We start from the raw sequence: 18,755 nt of genomic DNA, 5'->3' as shown, positions 1-18,755 counted from the left end.
ATGTTCTATATTTCAAGGTTGCAACACAACGGGATATTTAGGACCAAATTGTTCCATTCCCTGTCCAGACGTTAACTGTCAGTACTGTCACATAGAGACGGGCACCTGTCAGGGCTGCAAACCAGGGTACAGAGGACACACTTGTGAATTAGGCAAATAATCTAATATATTTATTTTCATGAGCATTTATTTTAATAATTTTTATGATAAATGATTGAAAATAAAGATTTTAACATATTTATAATCTAAATATATTTACTTATTCATGCGATTTCAAATATAAAAACTTTATTTTTTGAACACTTTAATGCAGACCAATTTTACTGCAAACATCCTGAGTTTTAAAGATAAGTTTTAAGCTATTCATGCTTTTAATTATGATTGAGATGTTTGTGAAATGAATGCATTAGTGCCGTAATTTTGTATCAATCATATCATATCTGGTATCAACTATATTGTAAGCGATCATGAAAAAAAAGAAGTGTTTTTAAGAGTTTCTGCTTATTACTTTAGGAAACATAAGTGGGAACAATTTTGGGATAAACCTAGTTCCTTACACTGAAAAATATATTTTTTTAAAATTTTGAGTGTATACAGTTACATGTTTTTTTTCACTCATTACTATATATTTGTAACTACGGATTTTATTTAAATCTTTACCAATATTCTAAAATCACAATCAATAAAACATACACGTTTCTTAAATCATTGAAAACTATTTTTGTACAAAAAGATGAAATAAAAATGTATTTTACTAAACCACATATGTATTGATGCATTGAAAGTAAAAGATATTTATTGTATTTAAACGTCTTAGCATGTGAAAGCGGATTTTATGGCTTTGGATGTAATGGAACATGTGGACATTGCCTTGACGTGAACCAATGTTCCAATACCAATGGAACATGCTTAACTGGATGTGATGTTGGTTATAAGGGAGAACTATGTAAAACACGTGAGCTAGTATCAACCAAATACATTCTAAATTTAAAGATGTAGTGTTAGGGGAATTAAATGTTTATATCGCTTGGTGCTGATATATGCATGGCCTGTTTATCGTTCGAAAAACTAAACATTTATATGCCGTGTTTAAAGCTGTTTTATGTAATAAATAGAAAACAATGCATTTGTGTTGATTCTATTTTAAAGCCTGTGCCATCAATTTTTACGGTATACGCTGTACTGAAAAATGTGGACACTGTAGTGATGGCAATCTGTGTGATCATATCAATTGAACATGTGCAACCGTATGCAGTGCTGGGTATCAGGGGGATTTGTGTAAATCACGTGAGTAGATATACAAACAGGACATATGTCAAAGAATAAATTACATATACATATGAATATACATAATATTTGATCAATCAAATGATTGAAGAATGAATCATTTAGACTGATGTTGATATCTAATTGAATCACAAATCATCTTTTAAGTTCATTATGAAATTATATTATCACAGCTTCTTAGATATAGTGTCAATGTTTCATTCTTGTAAAATGCAGTGTCAATTGCATGCAAATGTTTTCTTTTTTTGTCGGAGAGGGGTGTTATCAGTTTGAATGACTGAAGTTCTAAATCAAACTCGTTTTATTCAACGTAAATGGAAACACAATTATTGACACAAACTTGTTGTTTTTATTTAACAGATCAAATTTCAGAAATGAATATAAACAGAATTTTTAAAACAATTGTTGGAATCAGAGACACAATGTAGTAAAATATATAATGATTCGCGTCAAATTCCTTTTATTTATGGAAAATATTTTTAAAAGATGATTGATCAAAGGGAGGCACATTAAATACTGGTTTAGCATAAATAAGTTAAAATGTAAGGTGCATATTTTTACATCTTTTTTTTTAAAAAGCAGAATAAAATTATGAACCCTGACCTTTTAAAAAGGGTCAGACACGCGTGTGTGTTCAAATTTGATCGTTATATGGAATTCAAAAAGTGACTAAAATACAATATCACTTTAGTGACTCTCCTTTAGTTTAATTAAAGTTACTCTAATCACTCAAAAAAGGTAAACGTTTTTCATACTTCACTTTTGATATATTTATTCTTTTATTAAAAGTTGTAATTTTAGAATTCAATGTAGACAAATTTGACCACAGTACATATAACGTAATAAATTGATCATAAAACAATAATAATAATATAAAACAAAAACTTTCGTTATAAGGTGTTAGTATTGTTATTTATTTTAGCTTGCAAAAAAGGGTCGTTTGGCATTGACTGTAATGAAACATGTGGACATTGTCGTGACATAAACAAATGCTCCAATGTCCACGGAACTTGCTTAACTGGATGTGCCGATGGTTATGAAGGAAACTTATGCAATGCTCGTAAGTACACAGTTACATGTACGACGAAGCATTCTTATATAAATCACAGCAGGCAACTTAAAAAATAATTGTGACGAAAAAAACCATAATATTACATACATTGTAGGTTTTATTTGTACAATACAAAATATATGAACAGAAGAAATTTACAAATAGGCATAATTTGTTTATATCATAATTTAAGAATATGTTATACATGTACAGTAGAAAAGAACTGGGTATCTTTTTATATAGCATCTATATAAGACTATCTAAAAATATTTATTATTTCATAAACAAGGTTGTGTGAGCGGTTCATACGGCTTTAAATGCATTGAAAACTGTGGACAGTGCCGCGGCATGAATAAATGTCTTCATATAAATGGAACATGCTTAATTGGATGTGATGCCGGTTATCAGGGGTTCTTATGCAAAACTCGAAAGTACACAATTCAAGAGAAGATGACAATGTATAGATAAATATGAATTATAATGAATGCATGTTCACATAAATTACTGAACAAATAGAACAACGAAATGAGATATATAACATTATTGAAATGAGTAATACGATAAACTAGTTTATCAACCCTAAATAATAACTAGTTATACTTCTTTATTTATACATTTCTTATTGTTAATACAACCGCCCGTAACAGTTCTCCAAGTATTGAAACATCTAAAATCTCGAATAGCGACGATAGAATTTGGGATTAAAAGACGTCTGCAGCAGCGAACAAAACTATAATAATGTACCTATGAAAATATCAAAATTGAACCCAAATTCCACCATCAAGGTTTATATCTATAAACATACTCGTTTTAGCTTGCAACAGAGGACAGTACGGTATTGACTGCAGTGAAACTTGTGGTAAATGTCTGGACGTGAACCAATGTTTTAATGTCAATGGACGATGCTTAACAGGATGTGAGGATGGTTACGATGGGAATCTGTGTAAAACACGTGAGTAATTATAGATGAACATTAATATAAAAGCATAAAGTTAAAGACTTTTGTGCTTTTCATGCAGGTCAAGTCATTGGCAGTATATGTTTGACATATATTTTGGATTTTCTAGAAGATATACTAGATTAATGATAATATAAATAACAGTATTTGGGCATTAAATCGGGTAATAAATAATGTTAAACATAGCAATCAAACTTTTTCAAAAGATTGTGGTGACGGATTTTACGGTAATCAATGCAACAACAAATGTGGATACTGCCGTGACATCGACCAATGCTCTCCTATAAATGGAACCTGTCTAACCGGTTGTGATGCTGGTCATCAGGGGGGTCGCTGCAAAACTCGTAAGTTGAAATGTAAATAAAGGATTTGTAAACCACACAAATTGTTTTGAATTGTAATTGAAATATACAATCTTAATATCACCTTCATTTGTTCGCCTCACGTTAGCATGCCCTGATGGATTTTTTGGCAAAGATTGTTCAGAAAAATGCATTGCAACATGCGCTGGGTGTAATAGATTCAATGGTTTGTGTGATTCTGGGTGCATATATGGCTGGAAAGGATATTTCTGCAATGAAGGTATGGTAGAATCTTTTTTTTAATATGTATTTTGTTTGTTTTTACCGGTATTATTATCCAATGTAAACCATTTGTCACAACGTCAAAGAGTAGTTGAGTTTAAAAAAAGGAGTTAATTAACACGTGAAATATATGTATTCTATATATATCGAGGAAATGGTATGAATTGTGTTGAAAAGAACGCCTCAAATACACATTCTTAGCTTGTAAAAGAAGGCGTGGGATTTCTTAGCCCATTGACAGAAGGTATTTTTTATATTTATCATGTGTCAAGTACTAGAATATATTTTTGATCCACCTAAGTCCAAAGACTTATAGTTTTAAGGGGAATTTATAGTAAGTCGTGCATTTTTTATGGAAACTGCGTTTGATATCTTGTTATTTTCTTTCAACATTCGTACCATGTTGTAACTTCATTTTAAAGATCGCTGCTAATTTTCAAATGCTTAAGAATATTTACAATGTAGTGGACTTCTGTTACATAGTCAATCATGTAACATATCTTCGGTAGTATGAGGGAGTTGATACATTTCTTTATAATACATTTGGATTGTTTCTATGTTTAAAGTTACTATTTAAAACGGATATTTTTAACATATAAAACATGATTTTTGTTTTTTTAGTGACATGATTATATGATAAAATTTCGAATAGCAAAAAATCATTTCGTAGAATAGCTGCAATATTTACACCAACTTTATTATACGTAAACACAATATGTTTTGAAAACATGCTGCAATTGACACCATCGGTGACTGCTTGATAATTTTCGCAAAACCGGCAAGCGGCGTGCTATCTTTGAACAAAGTTGCGGCAAAAAAGACACACAATATTATATTATCATAATACGAACTGTGCAAGTATCTCAAAGTAAGAATTAAGAATTGTCTTACTCTCTTTAGGTTGGTTAACAGTAAAAAATAATTCAAATGGAATTTGATGTTGGTTCACATGTAAATAATGCGATGCATAACTATTTCTAAATAACTTATTCTTTTTTTATTATGTTCATGGTCAAATTCAGTCTTATAGGTTTTTGCCTTTTTTGATATCAGTTTAACTTTACCTTTTAAATACTCTTTTCTTGTAAAACTCTGAATCGAATATTTATATCAAAACAGATAACGTTTGTGGAAAATCTAATGACAATGATTGTAGCAACTGCAATCAATTTGTATATTGCACGCTAAATTGAAAAGAAAACTGGTAGATTCACTAAGACCTTATCCAAAGAAAATGGGAAAACATTTGACAAACCTGCAATTCCGTCATTTGTAAGGTGGCTGAAAGGTTAATGTAACAGATATGCAATTCCAAATGTCCTACATTTACATATATTTTCATTGATGTTACATTAAGTTGTTATGAATCTCTAGGCCATGTAATGTGAACACAAATTTACAGACATTGTTTTAAGTATGCTTAGTTTTATTATGTATTCTAATAGTTTTACGTTTTCCTTTTAACATAACTGTATCCATTTAGACCATATTTGTTATAAATACTTTATCAGCATTCATTTTAGTTTAAAGTATACTGTGTATACCCTATTGGAGTTTACTTCTGGTCTTGTTCGTCTTGATGCGTATGCAATTGCTTGGGAGGAATGTAAATCTACTTTTGGTATGTATGTAAAGGAGCGTAAGCAATCATTTTGTTATTCGGTCGGATTAAACTGGCGCCAAAAAAGTAAGTATTGGAAAAAACGTAATCTAATGAATGCAAATTTAAAATCAATAACTATTTTACGTGGAAATGTTTTAATACATGTATGCTTTATTTGTTGCTCCTGGCTTTTCCTTTGTTTTTTTTATTTTCTTGCAGAATATTAAGTAAGAAGACCTAGGTATGAGCTCGTTTCCAGATATATCGTAAACATACACTGAAGTGGCGCTTGTGCATACCTAAACATTGAAACAACTTAGACGATCATTAACTTTGTGTTATTGAGAAGTTTTGTTTGTATATTGACATCCTGTATATTGACATCCAAAATATTATGCTAAAGCAAATGTTTACCAAACCAAAGTTACATCAAGCATTTTTTTTTCTAATTCCCTGTTTTGTGATAAACCGATCATTTGTATCTATTCATAATTAGAATGGCATTTATATAATTTATATCAAAAACCCCAGTTGTTGTTTAGCTTTTATTTGTTAGTAAATTAGGCAAAATCAAATTATGTTCCCATATTTTTTTTGGTCAATAATAATGTCTAAATCATTACGTTTTAAACAGCGGTGATAAAGAAGTCCCTATTATATATGTATTTTTTAGACAGCTGGTTATATAATATGAGCATTATTGTGGTTCCAAACACACACACTTACTGATAATTAAGCTGTTTCATTTTTGTTCGAGAACGATATTGTTTACTTAGGTTAACAAAATACACCGATTATAATCAAAATCAATTAGGTTTAGGAGATCTAGAATAATTGGAAATCTACGACAGTATATTGACTAACAGGTTAAGGAGAAGTTATGTATGTTTTCTTCAATTTTTGTTTCTGTTATACTCGCACGGATCTTCAAAATGCAGTCGCTTCTTAAAATACAATATTCACTGCATTCAACTAAGGTGATGTAATGTAAGTTACAAATGAAAAAAAAACACTATGTGTTTCATACATGTTTTCTGTATTTTACGCAACAAGACATCTTTGAAGAAGTTTTAGTACTACGCATATAATAACGGACAATGTTATGCACGATATTAAACATTCACAATGTTTAATCCTCTTTATCTACACATGTACCAATGGGCAGAAATGATGGATTTTTACATTAAAACATTTTAGTGTTGTCAAAGTGAACGGCAAGATTAAATTCTGTACAATAGTTTTTTACCCTTTAGAGTAAAATTTTTGCAATGTCCTTGATCAAGTACCAAAATAAAAGTCTTGACATTACCGTAAACATATAACAAATTTTTACATTCCCACACAGGTAAATGCTATTTTTAAAAACAAATTTATCAATATTTAAGCAATTTACTGGTTCTGTACCAGTTACTGGCTAAGCCCGACTATCAGTTAATAGATTTGGATCAGAGCACACGACCTTCTGAGGGGTTTTATTAACCCAGTGGTCTGTTTCGAATAAAGAATAGTAAGTTTGCTTAAAAATTTTCTTGAGTATGTTTTAAACAGGGGCTTAAACGATAATCTTTTTACAGCTGATTTACATCTTTGCATTTTCAGCAGTAGGGGGAAAGAACGTTATAAGTTAAACATTATATATTGATACTTTATTATATCTCTTCTTTGATTTGACATATAATATCAAAACATATAACTGATATAAAATAAAAATAAAAATCCTATTTCCGAGAAATTCATAGTGCAGTTAAACGGCTCATCGCACAGTTATGTATAGAACATTTTAGATGATGGGTATTACCGTATGATAACGAACGAATACTTCCATAAGTAAATATTTTTTCCATCAAATCGTTAACAAAAACAACAGCGGTAAATATGCTCTTTAGTTACAATAGCATATTTTGAGCTGTCTTGAAAGCAATCGAAAGTTCTCTTTCAACAATTCAGAATAAAAAAAATATCAACTCCCAAGGAAAACGCCTTTTAGTGCATTGAATCTAAAATAATGGAATAAAAATTATTTTAAAAATTTGGTAACTGATATTAAATGTATTTCTTGAAAGTGAGAAAGCTGCTTACAGCCTCACTTGTTGAAATATCCCGCATACATGAAAGTGTCCTCCATACCTGTATAAATACATGCACTTGCACAGAGTTGGGATAATTTTATGAGGTATTTATGTACATTAAATTTATATCTAGTTTACATTCCTGCAATGTGTGCTTCTTTTCTGCAAACACGGTAATTTGTATTAGTGGTTGCTAAATTGACTTTAGAACCTCATACCTGCCGACAGAGGAATATACTAATAAAGGCGCTCAAGAATTATTGATTGAATCTGTACATTTATCTTACTATACTACTCATGTCAATTTTTATTTTGTATTGGTAATGTAACAGCTGGTCAATGTAGACATTAAATACATGGATGTAATCAATTTTAATTGATATACAGCACGCGTTTAACAAGTCATTAGTCGTGGGGGAAATATAGAAAAGATATTTCCTAAGGTCAACTATAAAATGTGACAGATTGAAAGTATATTTCAATTAAAATACATTAAAAGATTGCCAGTAGCAATAATTATAAATCCATTATATAACATTTATCCTAATTTAGTAGTCCATGTTTATTTTTCGACAAGAATCACACGCTAATAAAAAAAATGTATATTTCTGCTGGTTTCTATTTAAGTATACATATTTTTGCTTTAAAACGACAATGTATACTATTTGTTTTTTTCTCTCTCTCCAGAAAACAAATCGCTTGTCCAAATCACTTACTTTTCCTGAGAATTATTAAAACTAACCAAGCATTCTGAGACTATTGCATAAGCAATACAGGTCCCCTACCGGTTTTTAGAAATTTGTGAAAACAATGCACTGCTGTGCAAAATGTCACTTCTTATCGTCTTCTGTACCCAAAATCAACAGACCAACCCGAAAATGAACCCACCTGTTATTATAAAAAAAAAAACTTTGGATTAAATTGACAACACAATGCTTGACACTATTTTACAGCACTTATTTGTTTGTTAGAAACAAGAAATGGACTGGTCGAAATAATGCACGATATTATTACTGACTACATACTTTCCTCGTTAATTCAATGCACACCAAACCCGATCATTAAAAAAAATGGAATATAAAAAATAATTTTCCCGAAAATATGTCAACCAGACGCTACAAATTGTGAACTTAATCCATAGTTTGACATTTGAAGCTGTTCAACAATTTTCATATTATTCCTCAAACGCATGAATAAAAGAAAGTATGGGAAACTGAAGTGGATCAGACAGACGGGCGGACTGACGGACGCAGAGGAAAGCTATAGTCCCCTCCGACCGGTGAAAAACGGTAGGGGGCTAATTATAAAACCTATTTATCAATTTAAACTATAAATCAAAAACTACACAGTAGCTTGTTTAGTTACAATTATTTAATACAACACAATGAATTATTCCTTAAAAAATGTCTGATATTTATGTTTTTTAAATCACGTAAAAACGTTATCAGTTTATGAATTAATTTGACAAATTGGTAATAAACGTTACAGGCCAAGTGTCGGCTATCGATTATGCCGAAATATATTATTTTAGTGTAGCATGCAATTTGTATGAAAGAACAGCCTCTTGTATTTGTTTTTACTTTTAAGTTATTGGCTACGTAAAATGAACCAATGAACTGGAATGTACACATTGTAAAAAAGGAAATTATTGATTAATACGTAAAATTAACCAATGAATTAGTATGTACACATTGTAAAAGAAATAATTGATTAAAACAGTATATATAAAACACACGAAGAGAACACAATTTAATATTGTACAGGTACGATGTAAGATACACCGTACGATATCAATATGAAGCAGCTTCTCTGTATGATAATCTTCCTGGGTTACCAGTGCTTTACTTATTGCACTATAACTTGCAAGGATCCGAATGGAAAGGATGTTGATTGGTAAGACTGTATCATGTTTTGTATGGAAAAAAAAACCATTTCTGTTTTTTAATAGTTTTGGTATACATATAATGAATTAATTTCTTTTCTCTGTAATATGGAGTAAAGATAATGTCAGCTTATTCTTTGATCAAAATATTAAAACAAAAATGGTAGTTTAAAAAAAAATGTGTTTGACAATGTTAAAATTCTTATATTTAACATAGTACGTAGATGACAATAATCCTTGCAGCAACCAATATAATTTACATGTATCTTTTCGTGAAAAAAACCTTCAGAAAGTTTTTAAAGTGTCACAAATTTTTGACTAGTAAATGTTTAATGAGATATACTTCTATTTAACCAAAGTCAACATATTTCACTGATGTAAGTTCATATAACTATTTATTAATCAATGGACTCACATTGCAGACCCAATATTTTACGATATGGTGTAACATCAACTAATTGTTATACTATTTTTTAAAAAAATAATCCTATAACTATATTGAGTAGGCACAGATATATTTCTTAGAAAAATAACATTTTCCAATTTTCAATTTGAAAGTCAGTTTCACTTTATAAATTAAACAAATGCCATACGTAAAGTAATGAAATAATAGTGAGTCGTAATGTTAAATAACATACCTGTCTTTAATTATTTCATTTATATTAGGTTCATCGTTTACAAAGTCCCAAAGTTAACAAATGCCAGGAAGTATCCTGTTCTGACGACTGGAACTGAGTTTTTCTACATGGATACAACTTCACCAAAATTTAATTATAAAACCACAGACATCACGAGCAGTACTCAAAACCCCGTGTACGAGACACTAAAACCTTTGTACACAAACGTGAGTGTATATATACGTAGTTCCTAGATTTGATTGTCTACTGGCTACTAATTAAAACTACTATGGATGTCACTTTTTCTTTAATATACATGTACATGTACTGTATACAAACTAGTGAAAAAAATACAAAGAACATTTATGGCATGTTAAAAGTGATGTCTTTGTTTAACTGAGACACGACTGTTATATATAGTTCCATAGCGCGTGCATTGCAAATCAAGAGTATACTCCTGTTCGTCCTTGATTGGAAAAAAAAACTACACATATGGCTTCACTAAGATATACTATATGTCTTCCAAAAAGTGTTAACAGGGTTGTCTGTAAGACGGCATTTTCTCTAGTTACATTCACGTTTCAAAAGAAAAGAAAGACAAAGATTCAATGAATTTGAGTGAAAATTAAAACATTTCAACATCAGGTTAATGATCATCGCTTAGCGATAGTACATATTGACAATACATGCATAATGCATTTTAGAAATTTGAAATTGGCGAAACGTTGGTAGCATCTGAATCTTTATCAGACAGATATCACATACTCGTAAAATGTTAACATTCATGTATAAAAACTAACATGCAAACAAAAACGATCCTTGTTATTAACCAATTATTAACGGTACAATCTTGAAAGATTTCTGATCAATAAATGTCCACACGTTAAAACGAACTTTAGGTCTAATTGCAATTCGAGTGAATACTATTTGAGGAGATATGGTGTCGTTAAACTGTATTTGTTTATTGCTTTTAGTCTCCAGATGTCCAGACATATGCCATGTATAACGATCAACCCCCAGATAATTCAGCAGGGAGTAACTATGCTCACTCAAAAGGTAAGTTTTATGGTATTTTGATGTATTAGTGTGACTCTCAGACCGTTTGAACTACTGGCGCCAGTTTGTAGTTTTCCTGAGTAGAGTTTAAGGTTTCCCAGGCTAGATCGGCATAATCTTCGCTCTTTATCTCGTTAAGACATGGTGTCGAACAAAAACAAGAAACTGACTTGTTAACTACTGCCTGTGTAAAAAATCTCTGGATTGATCTTCGAGTGCAGTTATCATTCAAAAGGAATTATCGTAATGATAAAACGAGCTTAAATACTGGCGCCATATGGCTCAGTTGAAATAGAAACTAAACAAAGTGTTAAGGGTTTCAGAACCGATATTCGGTCTGGTCATTTATATTTTCTCTCATTCCGTCATATTAATAACTCTTTCACAGCTAAAGCAATTAATTTTGCCTTTGTGGTTCATAATTTAATTCATTTAAGTAGCAATCATTTTCGTAATAATTGAGAAAGGTTTTGTTTTTGACTGACGCTCCACTAGATCAGATGGATATGGACGCGTATCTTATGCCTATTCATCTGATTTGTTCAGGGGTTCACAGTTTTAACAATTTAGAATTTGAGTTAGCCGAAGATGGTCGCAAAGTAATCTCACAAGTTGTATTATGATTTTTGAGAAGAAATTGTTTAAACAGTGTCACTATATATTGCTTTCTTAAAAATTCAACCCATCATTGGACCCACGTAATTGTACTGGGTCATACCTTGAACAATTTAGAATCTAAAATATCTTTTTACACAATAATAGTCTCATATATTGTGGAATTGAAGAACATAAGCAGTAGATTTTAAACAAATTACTTATATACCTTTCTGTTAAACTTTGAACCCCTCCAGAGACCAAGCTATGTTATAGGTGCCACTTTTTACAATTTAGAATCACTGCTTAATATACAAGCTTTGATGTGAATATTTGTATTTCTGGTGCAGGGATTTCCCAAAAGAAGTTTTCAAAAGTCACCTACCCTATACTCACTGTTTCACTGCTCCTTAAAGGGATATGGTCACGATTTTGGTCAAAAATTATTTTTTTAACTTTTAATGTTTACAGTGATTCAGTAAAGCATATTTAATAGGCAACCAAAATGTGATTGTCATTCGTTGAGATACAAGCGAGTTTCAGAGTTTAACATCCTTTGCTATGTAAACAAATCATTTGTTAACATTTTTGATGTTGAAATAAAAACAATTTTATACTAAAAATGGATGTGTTAAACAGTAAGAAACATTTATCTATGCCTTAAAATGATTAGAAAGAAATAATAAGTTTCAAAAAGATTTTTACTTGTAAATTGAACATATGTAAACAAAACAGGACACGAGCCTTGTTTACTTGACAAGGAATTCTGAGCTCTGTATCTTCCTTACAACTTACCGACTGACTCTCAAATTTCAGTTGGCCAGTAAAAATGCATTCCTTAGGCATTGTTACTAGTAAAAACAAAAAATAGAATTTGACCAAAATCGTGACCATTTTGATTCTCTCTTGTCAAAATGTTTCCAAGTTGTATTTATAATGTAGCTGTATATTACAGGTTGAATCATTCGGTTAAAATGGTAAATATATACAACGGGGCGCAACTCAAGTTGCTCGCTAGATAGCGCCACCGCATCGCCAAGCTTTCGTAATGAGATTTGCCAAGGGTTAATGGGGAGCAAAACCCTTCGCTAGCCAAGAGAGACTAGTGCTTCTAGAGAAAAAAAAATGAAATAAACTTTAACAGACAGTCGGAGGAACATACAGGCATACAGAACAAAAAGTTCACTTGAACCTTCGGCTCAGGCGAGCTAAAAACGGGCCATTTTTGTTAAACCTTAGCTGATTTCCTTTAAAATAGGTCTATTTAACCCTCCCTTCGAAATGCACGACTAGGTGAACAGGAAGAAAAAACCCAACAAATATAAACCAATGCAAAAAACAGTTGTATATTTTTAAATGACCCAGATATGGTAAAATAAAATCTGCAAACAAATATTCGATGAACTATTATAGTCATTTCATGCACATCTTTTACAATTTTATGCTATGCTATGAGATTTGTATGCTATGCTATGAGAAATTGAAATGAAGGGCTTAATGTTATGGTATGGTATGGTATGGTATGCTATGGTATGCTATGAGATTTGATCAAAAACGCCTCCATACACAGAAGAGTTCCACACATTTCGAAGTAAAATAATAAGAAGCCAAAGTTTATCACAAATCTATTATGTGAACATTTATTTTTTCAAATAAAAACATTTAAGACCAAATTAAAATAATGTTGTATGCTATGCTATGGTATGCTATGATATGATATGACGAATGCGATTCTATGAGATTGTATGCTATGGTATGAGATTTTAATGCTATGCTATGGTATGATGTATGTTGTAAAAAAAATGCTTGAACCGACTGTAACGCATTCAAGTGATAAGCATATAATGGAGATAGCGATTTTTAATGATTGTAATATTCTAACTAATCAGTTGTTGTCTTTGATCTTTAATACATTTGATGTAATTCAGGTTCACTAGCGTTTGATAGGACCGAAGGCTTCTGGATGGTTTCGAGTGTACCAAGATTTCCTGCAAAGAAATCCATGAGATATAACTATTCAAATAATCAAACAAGATATGGGCAGACGATATTATGTGTCACTGTCAGAAAGGCAGTTGAAAATGATCTAAGTAAACATAGTTACAATATTTCGAGATCTATTTTTAATCAGCCGATTTCTGGAAAAATCTTTTTTACTCAATTGTTTTTTTGTTTCTTGTAGAAAACATATTCGGAACAACACATCCGTACATATATGACAGAACTAACTTCGATGTCAATACTTTGAACAGACCAAGTACTAGTCATGTTGGTTTAACATCTCGTGGAAAAGTTCAGTTGGAAGTACTTGCAAAGTCAGCGACATATAAGGAAGGTGATGCCTTGAAATGCCTTTTTGAAAACAAAAAAAATGTATTTGATATTTAACATTTGCATTTGCAAATTTAATCTGAAAAAAATATTTATTGTAGACATTTATGAGAAATGGATAGCACCAGAACTGAAAGATAATTTTTTAGCTCGGACATGGAGACCAAACCCTAAAAACACCCCTCCACCAGTATGACTTATTAAATTATTGCACAACTGAACACGATAATAGACATAAATAATGTCATCTCATAATAGTAAAATATGAGAATTCATGATAGGTTGTTTTTATACCCCCGCTTTGAAGGAGAAGGGGGTCTACTGTGTTACCCTTGTTTGTCTGTCTGTCTGTCCGTAACAAACATTCCGGCGCATTTTTCTTAGCAAATATTCCTTACATATGCTTGAAATTTAAAAAAATATATATATTTTTCAAGGCAAGCCATAATGTGGGTAGACTGAGTTGTTTTGTACAAATTGAACCATTGTACATTGTTTAGCCTAAAACAAATTTCTGTCAAAGATTTATCAGCAACTATTTATTGCAGATGTTTGAAATCCTAACACACTATTTGAATAGAAACGTTATATCGTTGGATGTATTTTTCATATCAACTGGACGTCACCTTTCTTTATTAATAGCGACATTTAAAATTGTTAGCCTCAAACGCTGTAGATTTAGACCACTTGATAAACAGGTTGTGTAAATTGTCAAAGAAATTTTTTTAGTCCCAACCGGATGCGAACTTCCTGTCAAATTTCCACCTTGCTGTTATGCATGTTCATATCAGAAAGGGGATATTGCTAATGAACATTGGCTTACAAATATCTTGTTATCTATGATAAGGATTGACGTCTTTCAACAAAACAAAGCATTTGTAACAGTGAATACAGTCGACATTTTTTAAGTGCAGTTTAAAACTACAAATGCTAGGAAATGATTTTATTTGAAAACCTGGGTTAATTCTTGCTCTGTAGCTACATGTTTGTTAAAACATTTTTATTAGATATATTCACAGACTACTTTAAATGATATTTAAAACCAATTTGTCAAAATTTTATTACTAGGGATGTAATAAATATAATAGTAGATACCATTTACCGCTATCAAGTCTTGTATTAGCCCTCGACCAGTATCATCCCTCGGGTATACTGATATTGGAGTCTCGGGCTGATACTGGTTGTGATATAGAAAAGGGTATGTATTATTCTCTATATAATAATCCATAAAACGTATAACTTTATAGCAGTTTTATAATATATTTTAATTGTGTTGTAGGTAATAAACGTCAAAGAGGTTTGTTTTAACAATAACATCACGTTCTCAGACGGAGTTGACCATTCTAAGTGGGCGGTAGCTAAACAGTCGCCTTGGATTTGTATCGGGGATTTAAACAGAGAAGTAAGTGTTGAAAACACATTAAAATCATATACAAAGTTACAATATCTTGTAAAATGTTTTCTTACATTGTGGTCTGCTTGTTGATTCTTTTTTTTTTTTATATTTTTGGGCGAATATTATTCATCTATTCAATCGGTATCTAAAACATTAAAACTATTCATTTGAATTATATCTATTATATTGTAATTTGAAGAAACAAAACCATAAGACAAAAGAGAAGTCCATTCAGCTCTGTACAGACACTTTTGTGGTTGATGGATAAGTATATATTTGATAAGACTGATATTTTTCAACTAATGGATTTAAAAAATATTTGCAGATATCGTCATCACCTAAGACCTGAGAGAGAGGGGGAGAGAGAGAGAGATAGAAAGACAGAGAGAGAGAGACTCAATAAAGACATACTGTATATCCACCAAAATAACGTTTGTATTGACAAAGCCATTTCAACAAACACATAAGTAGTTAAGTAGTACTGTAAAAACTTTGCTAAATAAGTAATGTCTAATATATTAATTTAAGAGCCCCATTGGATAACAAGTCTTAAAGCTGTCATGGGTTATCCTGGCATGCTATTTGTGTTTCTTATAAGTTTGTCTACAAGATTTTAATTTTTTTATTATTGGATCATAGTCATGTAGTATATTGTATTTTGCAGGTATGAAAAATCAGCAGATATTAAATTATTAACAAAATGCAATGATAACCATACCTACCGGTTGTATTCTCAAATGATGTCAGTACGGTAGTCTGTAGTCTGTATTCGGTAATTACCCGCTTTAAACTCGTAACGTCTTTTAGTTCAATTTTCTTTTGATGGAATCATTTGAAATATTCATACCTATTATACAAAACTTATATTCTATTCTACTTCACATACCTTCCAAACTACACACTTAATAAGCAGTATATATCATCCAACATTATTTATTTTTCATGTTACACATATCGATCTGCATTTGTAGATGATTGATTTCAAATGCTTGTATTAAATTCACGAATCTCATTTAAAACAACAACAGTGGTCAATGTGTACCAGACATTTTTCGGTACACATTGACCATGCGAAACTTACTACATCTAGAATCCACATGTGGCTGATTACAAAATGATACATTACCACCCTCATTACACAGACTATCGGGGTGTGCTGGGGTAATACCAAATATGTTTTAGTTTATTTTTGCGGTCTAATTTAATCGCAGAATTGGAAACGCTGAATAAAACTTTATACCTTTAAGTATCCAAAACACAAAAGTTCAAAGCCTTAGAAAATACCTGTCCTACGGTTATTAGTGAGTATTGTATTCATTGAAAGGGTTAGTAAACGATGACTTGGCATTCTTTCGTAAAATGCAAATTTGTTATACGATAGAACAAGTAAACAAAACTATATAGATAACATTTAAACCTTTAATAAAGAGAAACAAATATGTATCCGCATGATACATATAGTTGACACTGTAAACCAACTTTTATTCGCTTTAGAGAAGTTTTAAAGGAGTCCGCAAACGTTTCTTTGTCGTTAAAATTTATTACTATATGTCTATTCTTGATGCACGTTTGTTGTAACATTACACGTCTGTATAGGTGCTGTAAACGTATTATGTTTAGCTTTTACAATATTAGGAAAAAAAATAAATAAATAAACAAGTTAGCGTGGGTTATAATTATTATATTTCTGAATGTGCGCATTAGAATTCATATATGGAAGGCATTTAGCGATGTACTTTAAAAAGCGGAGGCCGCCAAATACGCTAACAAGAATACACGACCACGTGTAATACGTTGACAGTAAATGTCACAAAGAGAAAACGTTGTAAACTAATTTTTTCTCAGTTTTTTCCTGGTGAATTGCAAAATAAAATTAACACAAAATGTCGATTTACAGTAGATAACATCAAACCGCGCCTTTTTGAATCTTTTATTTACAACAGGAAGCACAAAAAAAGAGAGGAGGGTTGTCTGTTTGTCTAAAGGATGCAATAGCTGCCAAAGAATTTCGAGATCTTCACGACAGATGTATTAACTCCATGATAAAAACTGCCAACGCAAAATTACCAAAGCGACCAAAACCACCCAAAAGACCAGTATTGGGCGTAAAAAAGAAACCTTTGAAAAAACAAAAAGGACGAAAAAGACCAATATTAGCCAAGAATAATCGCGGTTGATATAAAACTGTAAAAAAGTGTTAAATATTAAAGGTTTATCGAAATCAATATTTACAATTTTATGTTTAATCACATCTAATAAAAACAGGAGTTTCAAGGACGACGGACCCAATTTCATTTGCGCAGATATATCGCACAGCTTAAAAGGTCTTTTGATTGTTGCATGACGTCATTAAAAGCACTTCGGAATTTTTTTACCATGATCAGTTATAATATTAGTGTTTTTTGATGCATGGTTTTACCAATATTTCTTGATTTATACTTGTGTTTAAAATTGGTTTAAAATACGAGGGTTGTCCAAACAGTTCGTGGACACATGTAATTTTGTTCAAAATAACGTCGCCATTATCAAAAAAGTATTATAATATTTTAATATAGAATATAATAATGTATATGTAATAATCAGAGCAAAGTACACTTTTGTATTGGAATTATCATTACCGTAATCTGAAAATATTTCACCCCATTCACAGTGTACCGGCTGAACACAAAAATTCTCGGAATATGAAAATCTGTACAGTATTTTGAATTTCTCGCTAAATGCCGCCATTTTCCTCTTATTCTTGCTTGCTCGAGACAGAAAAAAACGTCACCTGTGTTTGACATATGACCACCCGATACTTGTGTACACAAACCGTCGTATGTGAAGATGTGAACTGATAATTGGGATGATTATCTCGTTATAAATCCGTATAAAGATACCCTTTTAGGTAGTTTTGTGCAGTTGGTGCCCTAATTGTATATATTGGTAATCATCAACTCTCACATGATACTATATGAAGTTGGAAAATATATACGATTCATGAGAAAATTTAAATTAGAGGCGGCGGTAATATACAATATCCAAAGGTAAGCTAACATTGTGCATGTCAAATACAATGTATGTGTGCCATTTATTATTTGAGATCTTTTTATTTTTAGCACCAATGACAATTCGCAAAAAAATATTCCGTGAACATTAATCTATAGCTTTATAACTCGAATTTGCAAAAAATAGTCGACGTAAAAATTTCCAGATTTACGGTATATATACATTGGCTATACATGCCGCACGGCCAAGTCTGACGTTATTCTACATTATTTCTATAACGTCGTAGTCCTGTGTTTACCTGAGAGTAATATGCCGCATTCGCCGTTTTGTCATAGGGTA

General features: G+C 31.2%; 1 protein-coding gene, 2 long non-coding RNA genes and 1 other non-coding gene across 4 annotated transcripts; all 4 read left to right on the top strand.

Annotated features, from left to right (window-relative positions):
* The first annotated feature begins 813 nt into the window (after positions 1–813).
* On the top strand, positions 814–2,765 carry LOC117687176 (uncharacterized). The gene is made up of 4 exons (XR_010707914.1): positions 814–955; positions 1,150–1,287; positions 2,210–2,347; positions 2,628–2,765. It is a non-coding gene; the product is annotated as an uncharacterized protein (transcript).
* Positions 2,766–3,011: 246 nt separating this feature from the next.
* On the top strand, positions 3,012–3,885 carry LOC136270173 (uncharacterized). Its single transcript, XR_010707912.1, has 3 exons — positions 3,012–3,290; positions 3,503–3,640; positions 3,747–3,885. It is a non-coding gene; the product is annotated as an uncharacterized lncRNA (long non-coding RNA).
* A 5,430-nt stretch (positions 3,886–9,315) lies between these two features.
* Positions 9,316–14,089, top strand: LOC117687424 (plancitoxin-1-like). The gene is made up of 5 exons (XM_066086238.1): positions 9,316–9,445; positions 10,101–10,278; positions 11,026–11,107; positions 13,630–13,791; positions 13,884–14,089. Exons 1-5 carry the CDS (start codon positions 9,348–9,350, stop codon positions 14,087–14,089), a joined length of 726 nt encoding a protein of 241 aa, XP_065942310.1. The 5' UTR covers positions 9,316–9,347.
* A 33-nt stretch (positions 14,090–14,122) lies between these two features.
* On the top strand, positions 14,123–17,610 carry LOC136273770 (uncharacterized). The gene is made up of 3 exons (XR_010712000.1): positions 14,123–14,222; positions 15,312–15,434; positions 17,372–17,610. It is a non-coding gene; the product is annotated as an uncharacterized lncRNA (long non-coding RNA).
* Positions 17,611–18,755: the final 1,145 nt, after the last annotated feature.

The sequence above is a fragment of the Magallana gigas genome, chromosome 1, assembly GCF_963853765.1.
Source record: "Magallana gigas chromosome 1, xbMagGiga1.1, whole genome shotgun sequence".
Classification (NCBI taxonomy): domain Eukaryota; kingdom Metazoa; phylum Mollusca; class Bivalvia; order Ostreida; family Ostreidae; genus Magallana; species Magallana gigas.
Note: the sequence above shows the minus strand (reverse complement) of the source record. Positions and strands in the feature narration are given on the sequence as shown.

Coding starts and splice junctions, on each gene's coding strand:
- LOC117687424 (XM_066086238.1), top strand. CDS start 9,348: ATGAAGCAGCTTCTCTGTATGATAATCTTCCTGGGTTACCAGTGCTTT. Junction 9,446..10,100: donor AATGGAAAGGATGTTGATTG/GTAAGACTGTAT, acceptor CATTTATATTAG/GTTCATCGTTTACAAAGTCC. Junction 11,108..13,629: donor TAACTATGCTCACTCAAAAG/GTAAGTTTTATG, acceptor GATGTAATTCAG/GTTCACTAGCGTTTGATAGG.